Source organism: Nomascus leucogenys, chromosome 5 (genome assembly GCF_006542625.1).
Source record: "Nomascus leucogenys isolate Asia chromosome 5, Asia_NLE_v1, whole genome shotgun sequence".
Lineage (NCBI taxonomy): Eukaryota > Metazoa > Chordata > Mammalia > Primates > Hylobatidae > Nomascus > Nomascus leucogenys.
This window is the reverse complement of record NC_044385.1, coordinates 67,917,196-67,935,427: the sequence shown is the minus strand read 5'-3', so window position 1 is coordinate 67,935,427 and position 18,232 is coordinate 67,917,196. Positions and strand designations below refer to the sequence as shown.

The following is an 18,232-nucleotide window of genomic DNA, read 5'->3' as shown; positions in this document are numbered from 1 at the left end:
GTACAATAATATCGATGATGGTAATAGAAACATTTATAGATAACTAAGTACCAGACATATTTCCAAGCACTTTCTTTACATAAATATATATAATTCTTCCAATGGACCTATGGCATATATATAATATGATTGCATCTTGTAGATGAGGAATTTGAGGCACAGAGAAGTTACGTAACTTGCTGGAGGTTAGAAAGCAGGGGTACAGCTGGGCTATATGTAATATTAATTCCAATTCTAAGGATGATATAAACAGATTGATATGTAGATTGTAGGGAATTTCTAAATCAGAGTAGTTATTTAGATACTGAAAATTATCAATAGTTTTGGCTTAAAAGGACCTTGGGATTTTAAGTAACCAACTTGGAACTCATCATTGACCTTGATGTCATGTACATATAATATACAAATTCTTATTCTTCAAGGAGTTATAACAGATTCAGATGCTTGGATTTTAGCCATAGTTCAAAATGAAGAGTAACCACAAAGCAGATAAATAGAGATTTTTGGCACAACAGAGATCATTTTGGAGACCTCTTCATTCTCATTTAAGTTTTCTTTTCTTGTGACATATGGAGGATCAAGAAATAAAACACAAGGTGATTCACTTAGAAAAATAAAAACCTTAGAAAACTTTGTATGACTACCATATATAAGAAGTATACTAGCCATCATTTCTTCTTGATTTGGAACACAAAAGAAATTTATAGACTCTTCTCAAAGATTGTGGTAATTTTTAAAATAAGCATACAGAGAAATTGTCTCTATCCTCTGAAGTTACCTTCATGTGTTTTTCTCTCCCTGCCTTCTCCAGGAGACACACATTCTATAAAATATTTAAATGTTCATTCTCTGTGCTCCAAGTTCTTTGCCCTTAATTCCGTTGATTTTTTTTTATTGCTACTTACTTCATGTTAAGCTACTTTTCCTCCCAGAGCATTCATTGCCTATTTGTCACTAGCAAACTAGCTATTATTTAACAAACATCCATTTCTATCAGTCAAGTAGAAAAAAAAAAACTAAGGAAATTAAAAAGTTTTTTAGATGTTGGCTTTCTTTATGATGATATTTACTAAATGAAGAGTGGCATCCCATTTATTTTTAAAATTAATCACCAAAAAGAAAATAAAAACTCCTGTAATATTACCATCCAGAAATAGCCATTGATAACCCTTCTAGACTTTTTCCTATGACTGTATGTGTTATTTCATGCACTGAAAAATATTTCTTTCTAATTATTTTTATTTTCTTGAGTCTTTCTTTCTGACATAATAGATGTTCCAAGAGTTCTTCTTAAGACACTTCATTCACAAGCTAATTTGTTGGAAAGAAAGTTATCAAAAATAAATTTGATTTGATTATGTCTAACACTTCTTTCCCATCTCTACTTTTTCTCCATTTCCCTCCTTCCTTGAAATTTTAAACTTATTTTTTTCTAAACATAATGAACAAGATTCATAAAGTATATGAGATGTTCTCATCAGGATTAAAAACATTAGTATCAGTGCTTTGTGTCTTTATGCATAGGTTTAAATGTCATCATCCTTTTCAGACATGTAAAAATGCTCTTGCCAGATAAACTGCACATCTAAAAATAACTGTGACATGAGAGTGTACTTTAAAAGTGTCCTGTAGCTGGAAAGGATGCCCTAATGAAGTCTTGTAGTTACTCCTCAGATTTCCTGTTGTTATGCATTTTCTTCCTGCCTTCTAATGCTTTAATTAAAAATTTTTAAATTTTGTTTTTCAGGCAAAATAAGGTAACTTTGAATTAACACGTTCTACGACCATAATAGCCATTATTTTTATTAAATGTAATTAACAGTTTTGCTCTTTAAACTATTTCAAAACACAGTGATATCTGTTTGTAGTGGTTGTTTTTGAGAGAGGCCCTAGAAAGAGAAAAGGATGCATCACATTTAGTAATATTTTAATTTTCTAACACACGTATTATTTTCTACATTTTATTTGTAAAATGTCTGTTGACTCTCCGGACACTGGAATTTTTCATTTTGTCCTCTTATTTAAATGAAAATTTTAAAGCCCTGTGCTGAAATTGCTGTGTCTTAGAACCTTTGCCTCCAGTACAGCAAAGCTTGTACCACACAGCAGTACCTACTCTAATGGCAGAATATTGGCACTTTTGCCAATGGCAAGTGAAAAATCAAGTTAACTAGGCATTTCTATGGCATTTTAACCAGAATAAGTAAGTTTATGCATTGGTAGGTGTCAACATAAACGTATCAAGTGAGGGTGGACAACACATTTTTAAAGCAGCAAAAATAAACATAGTTGACATTTATCAAGTCTTTATTAAGTGCTCTAAGCACTTTACAAATGTTAACTCACCTAATCTACATTACAATATTGTTTTTTCTATTAAAGAATTTTTTTCTATTATCTATTAGGTTTTGGGGTATGTACATTTGTGTGTTTGAATCTGTTTTGCAGATTAAAAAACGGAAACTCAAGAGACTTTAAATAAATTCTACAACCAATAAGTGATAGAACGGGGCATTCAACCACAGATCTCTCTGGTTCCAAACACCATCCTTATGTTTAGTCCACTGTTTTCATGAGAAAAGCCATGCAATACAACATTAGATATGGAGATTTCAAAGATAATGGAAGCTTTAGAGTTGTCTTTCAAATTCTATTTTCTACCATTTGGGAACATGGATCAGATATTTGCATTGAGGACTAGGCCCATTGTTTTAATTACAGTTTTCCTCATATTAATGCTATTTGTCATTGATTCCAGAAATTAATAAACATATCCCTTCTATAAAATCTGAGCAGATTATCTTAAATCTTTTTTTATTGATACATAATATTTTACATATTTATGGAGCACATGTGAGTGTTTGTTACATGCATGAAATGTATAATGATCAAGTCAGGGTATTTGGGGTATCCATGTCCTTGAATATTTCTCATTTCTATGTGTTGGTATCATTTCAAGTACTGTTTTCTAGTTACTTTGAAATATACAAAATATTATTGCTAAGTATAGTCACTCTAGTCTGCTATCAATCATTACAACATATCTCTTCCACCTAACTGTAGTTTAGTACCCATCAACCAACCTCTCTTCATAAGACCCTCCCACCCACTCAACCTTCCCGATCTCTGGTATCTATCATTCCATTCTCTATGTCCATGAGGTAAGTTTTTTAGCTCCCACATATGAGTGAGAACATGTAGTATTTGTATCCTAAATCTTTTCTCCTGCAATAAGGATTTGCTTTTGCTTTAAAAAAAAAAAAAAAAAAAAAAAGTGTTTGCATTAACAAATTCTTCAAAATGAATAGAACAATTCTTTTTAAAATTTCTTTTTTTTTTTGAGACGGAGTCTCGCTCTGTCGCCCAGGCTGGAGTGCAGTGGCGTGATCTCAGCTCACTGTAAGCTCTGCCTCCAGGGTTCATGCCATTCTCCTGCCTCAGCCTCCCAAGTAGCTGGGACTATAGGCACTGGCCACCATGCCCGGCTGATTTTTTGTATTTTTAGTAGAGACAGCGTTTCACCGTGTTAGCCAGGATGGTCTCGATCTCCTGACCTCGTGATCTGCCCGCCTCGGCCTCTCAAAGTGCTGGGATTACAGGCGTAAGCCACTGCGCCTGGCCTGAAATTTCTTTTATATAGAATCCTCTACTTAGTACTATGATCTTCAAAATTATGATCATTAATATAATCACTTTAACAGATTAATCATAAATCCCTGTGCATTACCTGTGTACCTGTAAGTTGCTATTAAGTCATTACAACTTAGAGTCGGGTTCCTTTAGGGGGCTAATAGCTCCTGTATTCAAAGAAGGAATAGACTACTGAGGACAAAGAGAAGGTGTACTTTCTGTAGATTGGGTTCAGACAGATCTGGACAAACCTTTTTGGGGAGGCACTTGAGAGGATTCAGACTTAGAACAATGAATTAAGTAGTTCTTAACGTCCTTCCAACTCATAGCTTCCGTCATCTACTGTCCCTAATTGAATAGGGAAGCCAAATAAGTAGTAACTTCCTTCCCTTATATCAGAGATGTTACCCTTACTTTGGATGCATCAACATATTTTAGTATTACCCCTGATGAAAGTAGCTGAGACTGTGTTTTCATTTGTGTGTACTGCAATGTGTGTTACAGGATTGTACTTAGTATTTATCTTTTCAGAGCAGTGCCAGATGTGCATATTTGCAGACAGAAAGCTTCATCTCTTTTGAATTTGTCCTTGAAAGAATATCTGCCTAGAATCGGTTTTCTGCTTTAAAAATTTACATAGTTGTGCCATCAATAGCAGCTGCTACTTTTCTAACAAAGAACAACTATGGAGTCTTTAAAGTATCAGAGGCATCAAAAAGAACATCCCCCTGCCAGGGCCTGTCTTTGGAATACTTTCATTAGATTTCTCTTTGAAAGTCAGAATGATTATCAGTTTACTGTTTATCCTACTAACGTAAAATATTCTTTGTTTAAAGTTTTGTGCCTGTCTTTCATTTTCCCAAGCTATTATATGTCAAAATTTTCTTTTTGTAGTCATAGTTTTTTCAAATAAGTTCATGGTGTTGATCGTGGAGCTCCAAGGTGTACAATTCCACTCTGAATGACGATTTAATTTCATTTCAGAAAGAGCTGTTTGTTTCAAAACTGATAAAGTCTACTTAATGACATCTCAAAAGTGTCATAAGCAGCAGAGTGGTGATGAGTTTTATATTGTCATAGTCTTTGCCTTATATTCTCTTGGCATATTATGAAGTAGCTTCACAGCCATTCCATTTAGCTTTTAGCTCATTTATGGGGATACAAAACAAATCTACATAGAAATTTTCAAGATCTATGAATCTTCTCTCATGCATGCAGTAGCACAGAATGATTCTTGATCCCTTAAGCATTTAAAAGTGATGTTTTATGAAAGCCTGTCTCCTAGCTGAATAGAAATCACCAATCCCCACCTGTAGCTATCCTTTCTGGTATACCTGCAAAGTAGAGTGCATCATTTGTTGAGTCTTGTAAGTGAAGGAAATGGTCGACATGTAATCAGAATGCAAAGGGAAAATGTACCATAGTAGTTTGCAAATTGCCATTGAGATGAGAAACAAGTAGGTCAAAATGTTGGCAGTTATAATATAACCAAGCATTCTTTCATTTACCAGACACTTACTTAGTGGTAAACAACATATAGGGAGTATGAATTATGAAGATGACGAAGACTCATTATCTGCCTTCGAAGCGATCACAATTGGGAAAGCTGTCAAGTGAAAGACTGACTTGTAGCCAGGAGTGGTGGTGCATGCCTGTAGTCCCAGCTACTCAGGAGGCTGAGGCAGGAGGATTCCTTGAGCCCATAAGTTCAAGGCTGTGGAGCACGATGATTGCACCTGTGAATAGCCACTGCACTCCAGCTGGGCAACATAGCTAGACCCTGTTTCTTTAAAAAAAAAAAAAGAGAGACAGAGTGACTCATGTGAAGTTAGAGCCACACAAGAGGGAACCAAGACTCAGGATTGCAGCCATCTGCCCTGGGGAAGAGTCAGTGAAGATAGAGAGGCTGAATCATTAAATTATTCTCCAGGCAAATAAAGAACGGAAGAACACTGGACACATTTTAAGAAAATATGGTGCATTTTGGAAACTAAAGGCCCTTTGGCAACTAACTCAGGGTTAAGTGAGTGGTGAGGCTGAAAGGAAGAGATCAGAGTTTCAATCAGAGAACAACATGGTTACCTTTCTAATTTAAAAAGACTCCTTTTTGGTTTTCTAAAGGTAATAAACTGAAAGGCGGTGAACCTAAAGGCAGGAAGACCTGTTGCAAAGCAGTTGCAGTAACCCAGGTGATGAAGAATGAGGCCCACATTGTGGCCGTGGCAATGAAAAAGAGGTACAACAGCGAGAGAGGATTAGGTGGCAGAACTGATGGATTCTGAATACTAGAGATCCAAATGAGTAAGATGTAAGGCTTACTCTTGATGCATTAACACTCTAGTAAGGAAAACATGTAAAACTACCAACCTTTTGCAATGTTATATTCAAAGTCCTGTATTCATAGTAGAGTTTTCATCCTGTGAGTCCTTCTTGTGAGAAATACAGGAGATTTTTCTCTGGGAAAGTTTTCGACAACTGGGAGAGTTTCAGTCCCAGTTATTCTTGTTGTGGATGATTAGAAAAGGAGAGAACATAAGATTAGAAAATACTAAGATGCAGCTGATAAAGCAGATGGCAGAAAGAGAGAAGACTTTTTTTCAGTGAAACGTGAAGAAAGATGAAGGAAAGGAAACCCTGGCCCCAGAACTAGTCTGGCAACTTCTGTGAGGAGGAAGAGAGCCAGAGATGTGTGGAGCAAGCTGACAACATCTGCTTTAGCACTGAGTGACGCTGGGCAACAGCACTAAACTACAGTGTCATTCTGGGTATTGGGGAGTATATTTGAGAAGTGCCTGCCAAGAACAGCAAATTTCCCAAAATCTTCCATCTCATACATCTAGATTACTCTGCATTTCTGTCATCTCTGCAGGACCTAGGTGGCAGAGGTATACAAGTCTAAGTTATGAAGTGGAAGCCATAATAGCTAAATGCAGAACCAAGCACAGAAAATACAAATCATGTACAAATACTCACGTATACATCATTTGCAGCAAAGCCAAATTAATTTACCAACATTCTGAAGTTTCTAGCAAATAAAGGAAGATATTACTGGGAATTAATAATGGTATCCATTGTTACTAATTTAAAGTATGTAAAGGGGCATTTGTATTATCTCTCTTTAATGTGCTGTTTTTTTCTTTTAGTACATACAATTTTTTTTTTTTTTTAGACTGAGTTTCACTCTTGTTGCCCAGGCTGGAGTGCAGTGGCGTGATCTTGGCTCACCGCAACCTCCGCCTCCCCGGTTCAAGCAATTCTCCTGCCTCAGCCGCCCAAGTAGCTGAGATTACAGGCATGCGCCACCACGCCCGGCTAATTTTTTTTTGCATTTGTAGTAGAGACGGGGTTTTTCCATGTTGGTCAGGCTGGTCTCGAACTCCCGACCTCAGGTGATCCGCCCGCCTCAGCCTCCCAAAGTGCTGGGATTACAGGCGTGAGCCACTGCGCCCGGCCCCATATAAAAATATTTTAAGGGATTCCTTGGTTTACTTCTGACCTGCTCTCTCAAATTTCTTCTCTCTCAGGTCTTTAATGTGAAAAGTATAGATTCTATAGAACTTTATTCTAAGAGTTTCTAGGAGTTTTGTATGTATAAATTTATGTGGAAACCCAGAAGTGTAAGGAATTCATTTTTCCCAGAAAGGAATATAGGGGAGTGGGGAGTAATGCAAGGGAGAGTGACATTTGAATTGGCACTTGGGAATAAGAAGGATTTCACCAAGGAGGCCAGAGCAGAAAGGAATTCTAGGCAGAGGTAATGGCCTCCTGGAAGCATGAAAATGCATAGCATGTTCAAGAATAGCAACTAATAGTTTGAGGTGGCTGAGACTGAAAGGAAGGGATAAGCACAAAGCCAGAATTATTAGTCAGGGCTATTCCATGAAAGGCTCCAGTGAACTTTGTTGGACAACTCAACTTAATTTTTGCCAGAAATTAGATTTAAAACATCAGGAATGAGTGAGGCCTGCTAAAATTGGAGTTGTTATTTTTCTTCTCAAAGATGGTAGTAATTGTTGAATTTTTGAGAGTTGGTGAAACAGCCCTGAAGGGTTCCGTTATTCCCATGAAAATTAGTAGTTCTTGTGGTAAGGAAATGTTTTAGGAATTGTTGATAATAGGTATGTCAACAACTTCCAATTGCATAATGCCCCTAGAAAGATCCAAATCTTTTGCATGTGTTTTCTTTCATATTCCAAAAATAGTATTGGCAAATGTTCAGAGAAGGCAGAAATTTGCCAGAACATACTCTTTTAAAACCCAGCTCACCTCTTTATGGAAGCAATCTTAGACAAATCTGTTGCATGTCATTCAGCCTATAGTACTTGGCTTTGGTGTCCATATGCATCATGTTATGAATTGTATGTGTGTGTTTTAAAAAAAGAAAACCTTTTTTGTTCTTTCTGTAACTTGCTCAAGTACTATAATTTGACCTGAGTCATAATTATGATACTCACCTTTCTTTTAGTCCAAACTTTTACTTCCAGATCCTTATTATCATTTCCACAAGGGATTAAGAAATGCCAAACATAGGAACTGAAATACTTCACTGTTTTTAAAAAACATAAATTCATGAATGACATTGAAGATAAAAAGTAGTGCTATTTATGGGCCTTAAGTTCCTCCTCCTTCCCCATGAAATCAAATCCACACATCATTCCAGCTAGGACTTTAACAAAGTTAAACAATACAAGTGACAAAGTCTTAAAGCTATGGAAAATGGCATTATTGTTTTAATCAAATCAGTTATTAAAACTTAAGTCTGGTCAGAGTTGGATGACATAGTTCACTAAGGGAATAGAGGGCCTTTTGCTAGCTGGTTATTTAGAGTTTCCCCTAAATTAATGTTGATTATGTTTCAAATTCCAAAGCTTGCTCATTTACCGAAATATCATATATTGCTTCCCCTTTCCCTTGACTACTAACTTACCAAGGGAGAGAAAGTTAGTAATGATCAAATTTTCCCACAGCTTATTCGGAGGTCTTAGTAGTGGAAAATAAATGAGGGTCTTGGGTTTACCTCAGTTTGGCCAGCCTAGAACCTACAGTAAAAGTCCAGAAACAATAATACCCCATGTTACCAAGGGACAGGATGGAGTCAGTTTGATTGTGTAACTCCAGGACACCCTTGTGTTATGTGTCTTTCAGTTTAGTTATTACTGCCAATAGCATCATGTTATGTGGTTCTGAAGTAGATTCTATATAGGGTACCTGGAGGTCCTTCCCATACCCTGCCAACCAAACAGCCAGTGCTATTTTTATATAGAGCCAGGCAACGTATAATTTCCATGACTGTTATTTAGAATGAGTTGGCAAGTTCAAACCAGATTTTATGAACATGCCTGGCATTGTCAGTAAAATCTGAAAGTTGAGCAAAGTTACTTTTTCTCAAATGGATGAAGCTTTTTTATTTTTTTAAGCATTTGTATGATCGTTTTGTAAGGTTTATGAAAGAATATATTAGATCAATTTTTTAGGCTAGGTATCAACCAAAGATCGTTGTAATTAATGATCTCCCCTGAATTAAATTAAATTTCAAGATGTGAAACTGTTTCTGTTGTTTTCAAAGAAACAATTTGGGATGTATTCAGAGCTTGTTTTTATATGCTTTAATAAAGCATGTGTGTCTATCAGGGGATCTGTTCTGTTGGTAACTATAGATATTTTCATTCTGGTTATTTATTTTCACTTCAGAGTATCAAGACAATGCAAGACTATAAAACTTACCAGTGACACTTCTCTCTACTCTCTTCCTTGATCCTCACAGACTCCCCAAGCTGTAAGGAACTTTACAGATCATTCCCTTCATTTCACAAATGAAGAAATTAATATCAAGCAAAGTCAAAAAGACAAAAAAAAATTAATACTTAGAGAAAACAATGGACTTTCCTCTTCCTGAGTTTATATAGCAGGTTGATAAAAGAACTAAAACCCAAATCTCTTGCAGTCTGTTACATTATGTCTTCTATGCTGGCAGAATATTAAGTGTATCTCCTTCTTTTATTTTTCTGTTTCTACATTTGGAGCCCCAATTCTCCTTCGGTGAACTGCTGAAAGCAAGTGTAAAATATAGTTTATTCCCTAAACCAAGAGAGAGATCCCAGTCTATGTTTTTAAGATCTGACCTATTAACACAGAAATGTATTTTTATTACATTCAAAAGAGAGAACACAGTAATTGTAAAACCCCTTTATTCCCCTAATTCGGTACCCTCCCCCTGACCCCCTGCACATACACATTCTTTCCTGGTAAAAAGATGGAAGTAAGTGGGTCACCGATTGAGATAATTGTCCAGATACTTAAAATATATTTTAGATGATAGATTCGAAAGTGTGTGTGTGGTTTTGAGAGATTTATGTCATATGACTTAGAAGAATTTCAGTGTAAATTTCTTTTTAATTTCTTTCCTCTTGTGATAAATATTAGCATTCAAAAGGGATGAAAATCATATTCTACTAGAATGTTTGCTTCTATTATTTTATACAAAAAATATCTTAGCCTTACATGATCTTATTAAGCGTATGGAAATATTATGTCAGACTACTTTTTTACTGTAAATAAAATAATTTCTAAATATAAACATGTGTTCTTTTAATGGTCATCAAACTCATTCCAAGGATACATTTCAATTTGTAGCCATGTGCGTATTATTTTTAAAGAGCTTTTAACTCTGAATCACTAATTTTCTAATGCATTAAATGACAAATCAATGGTTCCTATTTTAAAGACTCAAATAAAAGATAGTATGATTAAAAAGTGAAGACTTGGCTCACACTTGTAATCCCAGCACTTTCGGAGGCTGAAGCAGGAGGATCACTTGGGTCCAGGAGTTTGAGACCAGCCTGGACAACACAGCAAGACCCTGCTTCTACTAAAAATAAAAAATGAAAAAATTAGCCAGGCATAGTTTTGCATGCCTGTAGTCCCTGCTACTCAGGAGGACGAGGTGGGAGGATCATGAGTCCAGGAGTTCAAGGATGCAGTGAGCTGTGATTGCACTACTGCCCTCCAGCCTGGGTGACAGAGTAAGACCCTGTCTCAAAGAAAAAAAAAAATGAAGACTTAAAAAAAATTATCTGGGCCGGGCGCAGTGGCTCACGCTTGTAATCCCAGCACTTTGGGAGGCCGAGGCGGGTGGATCACGAGGTCAGGAGATCGAGACCACGGTGAAACCTCGTCTCTACTAAAAATACAAAAAAATTAGCCGGGTGTGGTGGCGGACGCCTGTAATCCCAGCTACTCGGAGAGGCTGAGGCAGGAGAATGGCGTGAACCCGGGAGACGGAGCTTGCAGTGAGCCGAGATTGCGCCACTGCACTCCAGCCTGGGAGACAGAGCAAGACTCCGTCTCAGAAAAAAAAAAAAAAAATTATCTGCTGTTTTATACTTTAGTATTGCCGTGTTGGTTTTGGCAAATCACCTTATTTGAAAGTCATTTTAAATAAAAGGGAATCTAAATACAGAATGATTCCATTAGAAATCAGTATTTAGCTCCCTTGGTGGATTAGTGCTGAAAGTGGCCTCACAGGTGCTTCTGGATGCCAGTAATGCTCTACCTCTTTGGGTACTGGTTACACATGTGTGCAGAGCTGACATATTTATGTGGACATTTTAGTATGTATTTTATATTTTAATTCAAAGTGAAAAAAATTAAGATGCCAAAATAAAGTCTATGAAACTTGCCCTATACAACATACAAATGTGGGACTAGTAGTATGGTGTACTCTTCATTATGTGATTCCAAATTTAAAAGAATTGTCTGGGCATGGTGGCTCATGCCTGTAATCCCAGCACTTTGGGAGGCCAAGGCGGGCGGATCACCTGAGGTCGAGACCAGCCTGACCAACATGGAGAAACCCCGTCTCTACTAAAAATACAAAAGTAGCCGGGCGTGGTAGTGCATGCCTGTAATCCCAGCTACTCAAGAAGGCTAAAACAAAAGAATTGCTTGAACCCAGGAGGCAGAGGTTGCAGTGAGCCGATATCACACAATTGCACTCCAGTCTGGGCAACAAGAGTGAAACTCTGTCTCAAAAAAAAAAAAAGAATAGACTGAAAAAATTGATAGATTGCTCCAATTTTTAAACAAAAGTTTTCCTATACTCTACCAGAAATTTAGATGTTAAATTACTGCAATTCAAAGGAGTATGTATGTAAATCAATTATATTTGTCATTAAGGTAAAAATAGGACCTTGCCTTACCTTCTTAGTTTCTGAAATGTGGGATCTTTTTTGTCTTAAAGTATATTTTCAACATGATTTTATATACTGTCTTTTAATAAAATGAAGTATAACTCACTTCTAAGTAAAGCGTTCTTCAAATTTATTTGTGTGGTTGATAATAGATGGCTTGTTATTTTTTTCTATGACTTGGATACAGTAAGAAATACTTACTTTGCAAATCATCCTTAACAGGTTGCCTCTGCCAGAACAGACATTCATGGGCTACTGGACAATTGGTCAGGCAAGAAGTGGGATGCAAAAACTCTTGTGTCCAGTGGAAACTCATCATATAGACATAAAGGTTAATATCATCATTATTTTCTCTTAAAATATTGAACCTTTTAAATTTTGCTGTATCTTCCCTGGAGATAATCCAAACAATCTCAGAAATGATTTCTGATGTTATTTTAGCTTCTGCTCTAACTTTCAAATCAGGCTGGCCTCTCAGTAGATAATTCCTAAAGGCTAGATAGAATTTCTAAAGAGCTAATTGGATAATGAGAGTCAGGTATGTTACATATTTTCCTAGGAAAGTTGCTCTGTGATATTTGTCTTGTGCTAATAGGATTAAAACTGTGCTTTTTGATTTTTGGCCTCTTTTTAGCCACACATTGTTGCCAGGTTCAGTCTTCATGTGAAAGTAAAGGAAATAACCATCAGTTACTAGTTGTAATAGAAGTCCCTCTAGGTATTTCAAGCAGAAAGGAATTTACTGTGAGAAATTAGATGCTTGTAAAATCATTAGAAAGGGCAGCAGGAACAGAAGTTGAGGGGCAACACTGGACTTGTAATTTCAAGATCAGTATTTCTGCTTCTGCTGTCATCCCTGCTGCTGAGGGCAGCACAGTAGAGCAGTGTCAGCAAACATTTTCTCTAAAGGACCACAGAGTCAATATTTTAGGCTTTGTGGCCTTACAGATTCTGTTGCAACCACTCAACTCTGCCATGTAGTGCAAAATCAGCCATGGCAGTACGTAAACAAATGGAAGTGGCTGTGTTTCACTAAAATTTTATTTATAAAAAAAACAGGCTGTGGGTCAGATCTGGCCTGGAGGCCATAGTTTGTCAACCCTTACAGTAAGACAAAGTGAAACACACCCAGACATGTGCTAATCCAACTGTTCATTTTTGTCAGAGCCTCCTTGTCTGCTGTCACTGCAAGAAGATGTCCACTACCTCTTTCCTGCCTTCCAAATCTCATTCAGGTGCATTTAATTGGCAAAACCTAAATCATTTCCAGAACCCTTTTTAAAGAGAGTATGAGAAATGCAGTTTCTTACTCCCTAGCCCTCAAGATATAGACTAGATAGAAGAGGGGTGGTGGGCGGGGGACATGGATGCCAATATCTAGTCCAAACATTTTTGATTAATTAGGGACTGTAGGGCATGCAAATCACTGGTTTTTGCTTACATTTATAGCATTCTTTCAAGAAGTCATATCTAAGTACCCAGAACCAATATTCTTAACATTATTAAATTAGCTCCTTTGCTTATATTTATATTGAATAATTATCACGATGTGTGAAATACTCTATCCTTCATAAGTCACCACTAGTGGTTATCAGTAAGTTTGGTTTTTTAAAAAATTTCAAATGCCACATGTTTTGCATTTAATTTAAAATACCCAGGTTTAACCATTACATTTCTGTGTAATGACATAAAAATCCTTCTTCACAATGGAAATGTATCAGGCTCTGGCTCATTCATTTGCGAACTATTCTCCTGGTTTGGACAGCTCTGCGTCCTGATACTTGGAGTTCAAAACTGGCTCTCGCCTTAGGAAGGAATGAAGAAATGAGAAATGCTATGGGATTTTGCATCTGGTATATTTTGTGAGTAAAAAGAAAAAGTGAGAAAAATAAATAAGATAGCACATGTGAAAGCATTTATAAGTGCAAGTGTATGATATTATTGTTGTTATGAGTACTAAGCCTGTCAATAAATTGAAAGAAGGTATAGCAGGATATTAAATACTTGAATGTTAAAGTTTATATTTGGAAGAACTTTAGCTTTTCTACATTTTGGTGACAACCAAAATATCTTAACTGAGATAACTGCTTTATTATAGGGTCCAGCACTTATAAATATACAGGAGTATCCAATAGAAAGACATGAAGAAAGATCCCTAAACTTTACTGAAGAATGTGCCTCCTGGAGAATACCATTGGATGAAATTAATATAATCTGTGACATTGCTACATCACATGGTATGTCTGCTTATTCTTTTGATCTTTCCCTCCTGCATATGTTTTTTTAAAAGATGGATTAAAATAATCTCTAGACATCAAAAGGTTTATGATAGACTTGGTGTCTGTCATTCTTAGATTGGATAGCAATTATATGTAATTTAGAACTAATTTCCTCTAACAACCTAACAAAATGCTATTGTGGAATCCACGTAAGCACTGCTGAGTTTGTATGCATATGTCTGTTTCTCATTACAATTGTAGCACAAAGTTAAACACACCCAGGCATGTGCTAAAAATAGAAGGGAAAAATAAAAAGGAGAAACATTGGGTTTTTTGGCTGGGATTCCAGTTTGGTGATTACATGAACCATGAAAGTAGGGCTGGAGTGATTTGCAGTCATTGAACTTCTAATTGTAAAGGATGGCAAATAAAGAATGTGAATTTTTGGCATCCACACTTCTGGACTGTTGCCATTACCTACTGATTCATGCAGTGGGCTCTGGGTACATTTTGGCAGAAGTTCCTCAACTGCTGTCAGTTACTAAGGTGATATAAACAGAAGTGGTGGCTGGGAGAAGGGAGAGTCTCTAACTTGATAAGATGAGAATTGTTGAGACAAAAATTGGTATCTTGTTTTTGTGCCTATAAGTTCTGTTGATGTAGTTTATTCCACAAATCTCCTATTTTAAATAAAAATATGTGCTTTTAAAAATATAGTTTTTCTTAAATTGGTAAAAGATAAATATAAATCTTGTATCTATATGTTTAAGACAAAGACTGAACTGCATTTAATGCCTGCAAAAAGAGAAAACCGTTAATGAGTTTATTAAGTACATTTCTGTTAACACTTTTGCTGTATTCCCAGTGCCCTATATTATGCAATAAATGTTGAATAGAACTTATTTGTGTTGATAATGGAAGCATTATGAAAGATCCATAAATTATAAATTCTGTGGTTCTATCTCATAATTGAAACTGTAACATCTACAGTTTGCATTGTCTCCTAAAAATATATGTCTTTTTCAGTCCTGTTGACTTGTGTTTCTTATCGGTTAGCTCATTTATTTAAATTTACTATATCTTTATATATAATATGTGTGATATGTATAATATATCATTATATATAATAAATAGATATGATGCACACACACACAGACATACACATGTGTTCCAGATTTTCCAGGGTAGTCCCAAATTTAAATAACGTATCTTATTGTCATATCTTGTGTCTTAATTTGGGGTTTGAAAAATATGACCGTTGTAAAATAGATACCTGGGTGATAGGTGATGCTGATACCATTTATTATGCAAAAGTAGCTTAATCCCTTGCTTCAACGGTGACCACATAAGAGATTATGAGAAACTTAGTCCAGAGCCTGGCTACTCAAAAGAGAGGATCTCAAACCAGCAGCATTAGCCTCTCCTGGGAGTTTGTTGGAAAGACAGAATCTGAAACCCCACCCCAAACCTCCTGAAGCAGAGTCTGCAGTTTTATTAGATCACCAGGTGATTCATAGGCACTTGAAATTTGAAGAAGCACTGACTTCTTCAAATGGAAGGAAATGGACTTAGGTACCCAGATTGAAAAGACAGAGATTTTATAGTAAGAAATACTCAAATATGAACAAAAGTTTGGAAAATAAGATCCATAGAACTAAGATTTTTTAAATGGAATTACTTATTTACAGCAAGAAAATCTTAAAGAGCTAGTAACTATCTGGAAAATGCAAGATTAGCAGATAGAAGACGTTGACCAACTGGTGTCCATCCGAACCAACAAGAGAACAGACCTTCACTGTAGCACTAAGCACGTTACTGTCATACAAGGAAGAATTTCCTGACATTGAGGATTGTTTAATATTTAATGGTTTTATCACAAGATATTATGACATTCTTTGGGGAACAAATAGATAGTCAATTTTTTCAAGTAGATAGGTGTGACCTTATCTACATTTAGGGTCGAAACTAAGTTGTTTCTTATGGTCTTTTCAGCCTAATCAAGCCATGATACAAATCATCTGCTGAGTTCCAACTCTGTTCCAGCTGTGTATTCATGATTCAGTTTTCACTAGACCTCTTGGCCAATTAGAAAATTGGTTGCCAGCCACAAAATTAACACCTTTTTGTCATTTCAGAAAATGAGCAAAATACTCTCTATGTAGTTACATGCAATCCTGCTTCCCTGTACTTTATGAATATGACTGGGAAAAGTGGCTTCTTAGTGGACTTTTTTGATATCTTCCCAAGAACAGCCAATGGCATTTGGCACCCTTTTATGACAGTGGCACCGCTGGGAAGTCCTCTCAAAGGTCAAGTCGTTCTCCATGAGCAGCAGGTAAAGCACACCAGGCTACAATTATGTGAAGAATGACTTATATGAAAGGCAAGAGTGATTAGAAACCTATAACTGTGAAAAGATGTGCTTTCATGTGATCAAGGAGAGGAGCTGGAGGGATGGGTCAGAAGTTGCATTTTATCAGTACCACAAAGGCAGGCTAATATCTTCCTTTCTCTAGAGACTTCAACATGACCTATACCTCTAGAAACAGGTAAGTCAGGGTTTTTCAACCTCGACACTATTGACATCTGAGGTCAGATGATTCTTTGTTATGAAGCTTACACTCACTTTGGGGAGATAGACAAGTAAACCAACAAATGAACATGCCAGTTTCAGGTGATGATAATTGTTATATATAGAAACAGAGTAATGTCCAAGGGAGTGATGTGGATGGGGTAGGAGGAATTGAGGTGAATGGTATTAAAAAGAGTGCTGAGATATTTCCTTTTAGGAAATGACATTTTATCTGAGACCTGAATGACATTTTTTGGTAGAGACAGTCATGTAAATACACCAAAGGGAATACAGTGAGATCCATCCATATCTAATGATGCTCAAGTTCTATCCATCATTTACTATGGATTAGTACACTAAGATTATACTAGTGACAAGCACAGATGCCCGGAGTCAGGCTAAAAATAATTCCAAACAAAACACAAATATCAGAAGACAGATTGTGTTTCAATTAGTGATAATTCTAAAGGTCTAAGTTAATCTATACAATACCAATAGAAAGGAGCCTAATGTTTTTGTATACCTATTATCTATCTAGTATACACCAAGTACTACACTAAGCATATTATTCATTCAACAAATATATCATGTGCCTCCTACTGGGGATACTGCAGTGACCAAAATTCCCACAAACTCTTGTTCTCAAAAGCTTACATTCTGATGCAGGAAGATAGACAATAAGCAAAATAAATAATTATATCTTAAATTAGAAGGTGAGAAACAAGAGGGAATAAGATTGCAATTTAAAATAAGGCAGGCAGGGATTGCCTAATTGAAAGCGGGATATTTAAACAAAGATTTTAGAGAGGTGAAGAGGAGAACAGGTATCTGGAAGAAGAGAGTTCTAGACAAAAGGAATAGTAGGTTTAAAGGCCCAGAGTCTAGAAACATGCCTCTTCATCTTTAAAGAAGTGTAGTGGGGAAGATTGAATAAGAGGGAAGTAGGAGGAGGTGAGATAAAGAGGTTACACTGTGGGTTGGAGTAGGGGCAAAGTGAAGGGGGTGGTGAGAAGCAGGTTGTGTAGAGCAGGGGTCCCCAACCCCCAGGCCGCAGACCAGTATTGGCTCCTGGCCTGTTAGGAACTGGGCCGCACAGCAGGAGGTAAGTGGTGGGCAAGTAAGCATTGCTGCCTGAGCTCCACCTCCTGTCAGATCAGCCACAGCATTACATTTTCATAGGAGTGTGAACCCTATTGTGAACTGCGCATGCAAGGAATCTAGGTTGTGCGCTCCTTGTAAGAATCTAATGCCTGATGATCTTAGAAAGAACAATTTCATCCTGAAACCATCCTACACACCCACACAGCCCCCACCCCACCTCCCCAGTCAGTGGGAAAATTGTCTTCCACGAAACTGGTCCCTGGTGCCAAAAAGGTTGGGGACCACTGATGTAGAGTCTTGTAGGCCGTGGAAGTTTCTGGGTCCTGACTATGAGTAAAAGGGGAAGACATGAGGAGGTTTTGAGCAGGGAGCTAGCATGATTAAAGGATTTCTCTGGGTGCTCTGTGTAAATAGTCTGTAGGTGCTAAGGCACAATAAGGGAAACTAGTTAAGAGATAATGGTGGTTTGAAGGAGGATGGGGCTCATAAGCAATGACAGATTCTAGATATATTTTGAAGGT

At 36.8% G+C, this 18,232-nt stretch overlaps 1 protein-coding gene across 4 annotated transcripts in view; it reads left to right on the top strand.

The window, feature by feature from the left end:
* VWA8 (von Willebrand factor A domain containing 8) overlaps positions 1-18,232 on the top strand; it is a 424,992-nt gene that overhangs the window by 266,292 nt on the left and 140,468 nt on the right. For all 4 annotated transcript variants that reach the window (XR_004030158.1, XM_030813328.1, XM_030813329.1 and 1 more), the window contains 3 exons: positions 12,042-12,150; positions 13,918-14,056; positions 16,174-16,373. Coding sequence is in view for 3 of the 4 variants with exons in the window: in XM_030813328.1 (XP_030669188.1) it covers positions 12,042-12,150; positions 13,918-14,056; positions 16,174-16,373 (448 nt within the window). In the remaining variant the exon portion in view is untranslated. The remainder of the gene's footprint in view (positions 1-12,041; positions 12,151-13,917; positions 14,057-16,173; positions 16,374-18,232) is intronic.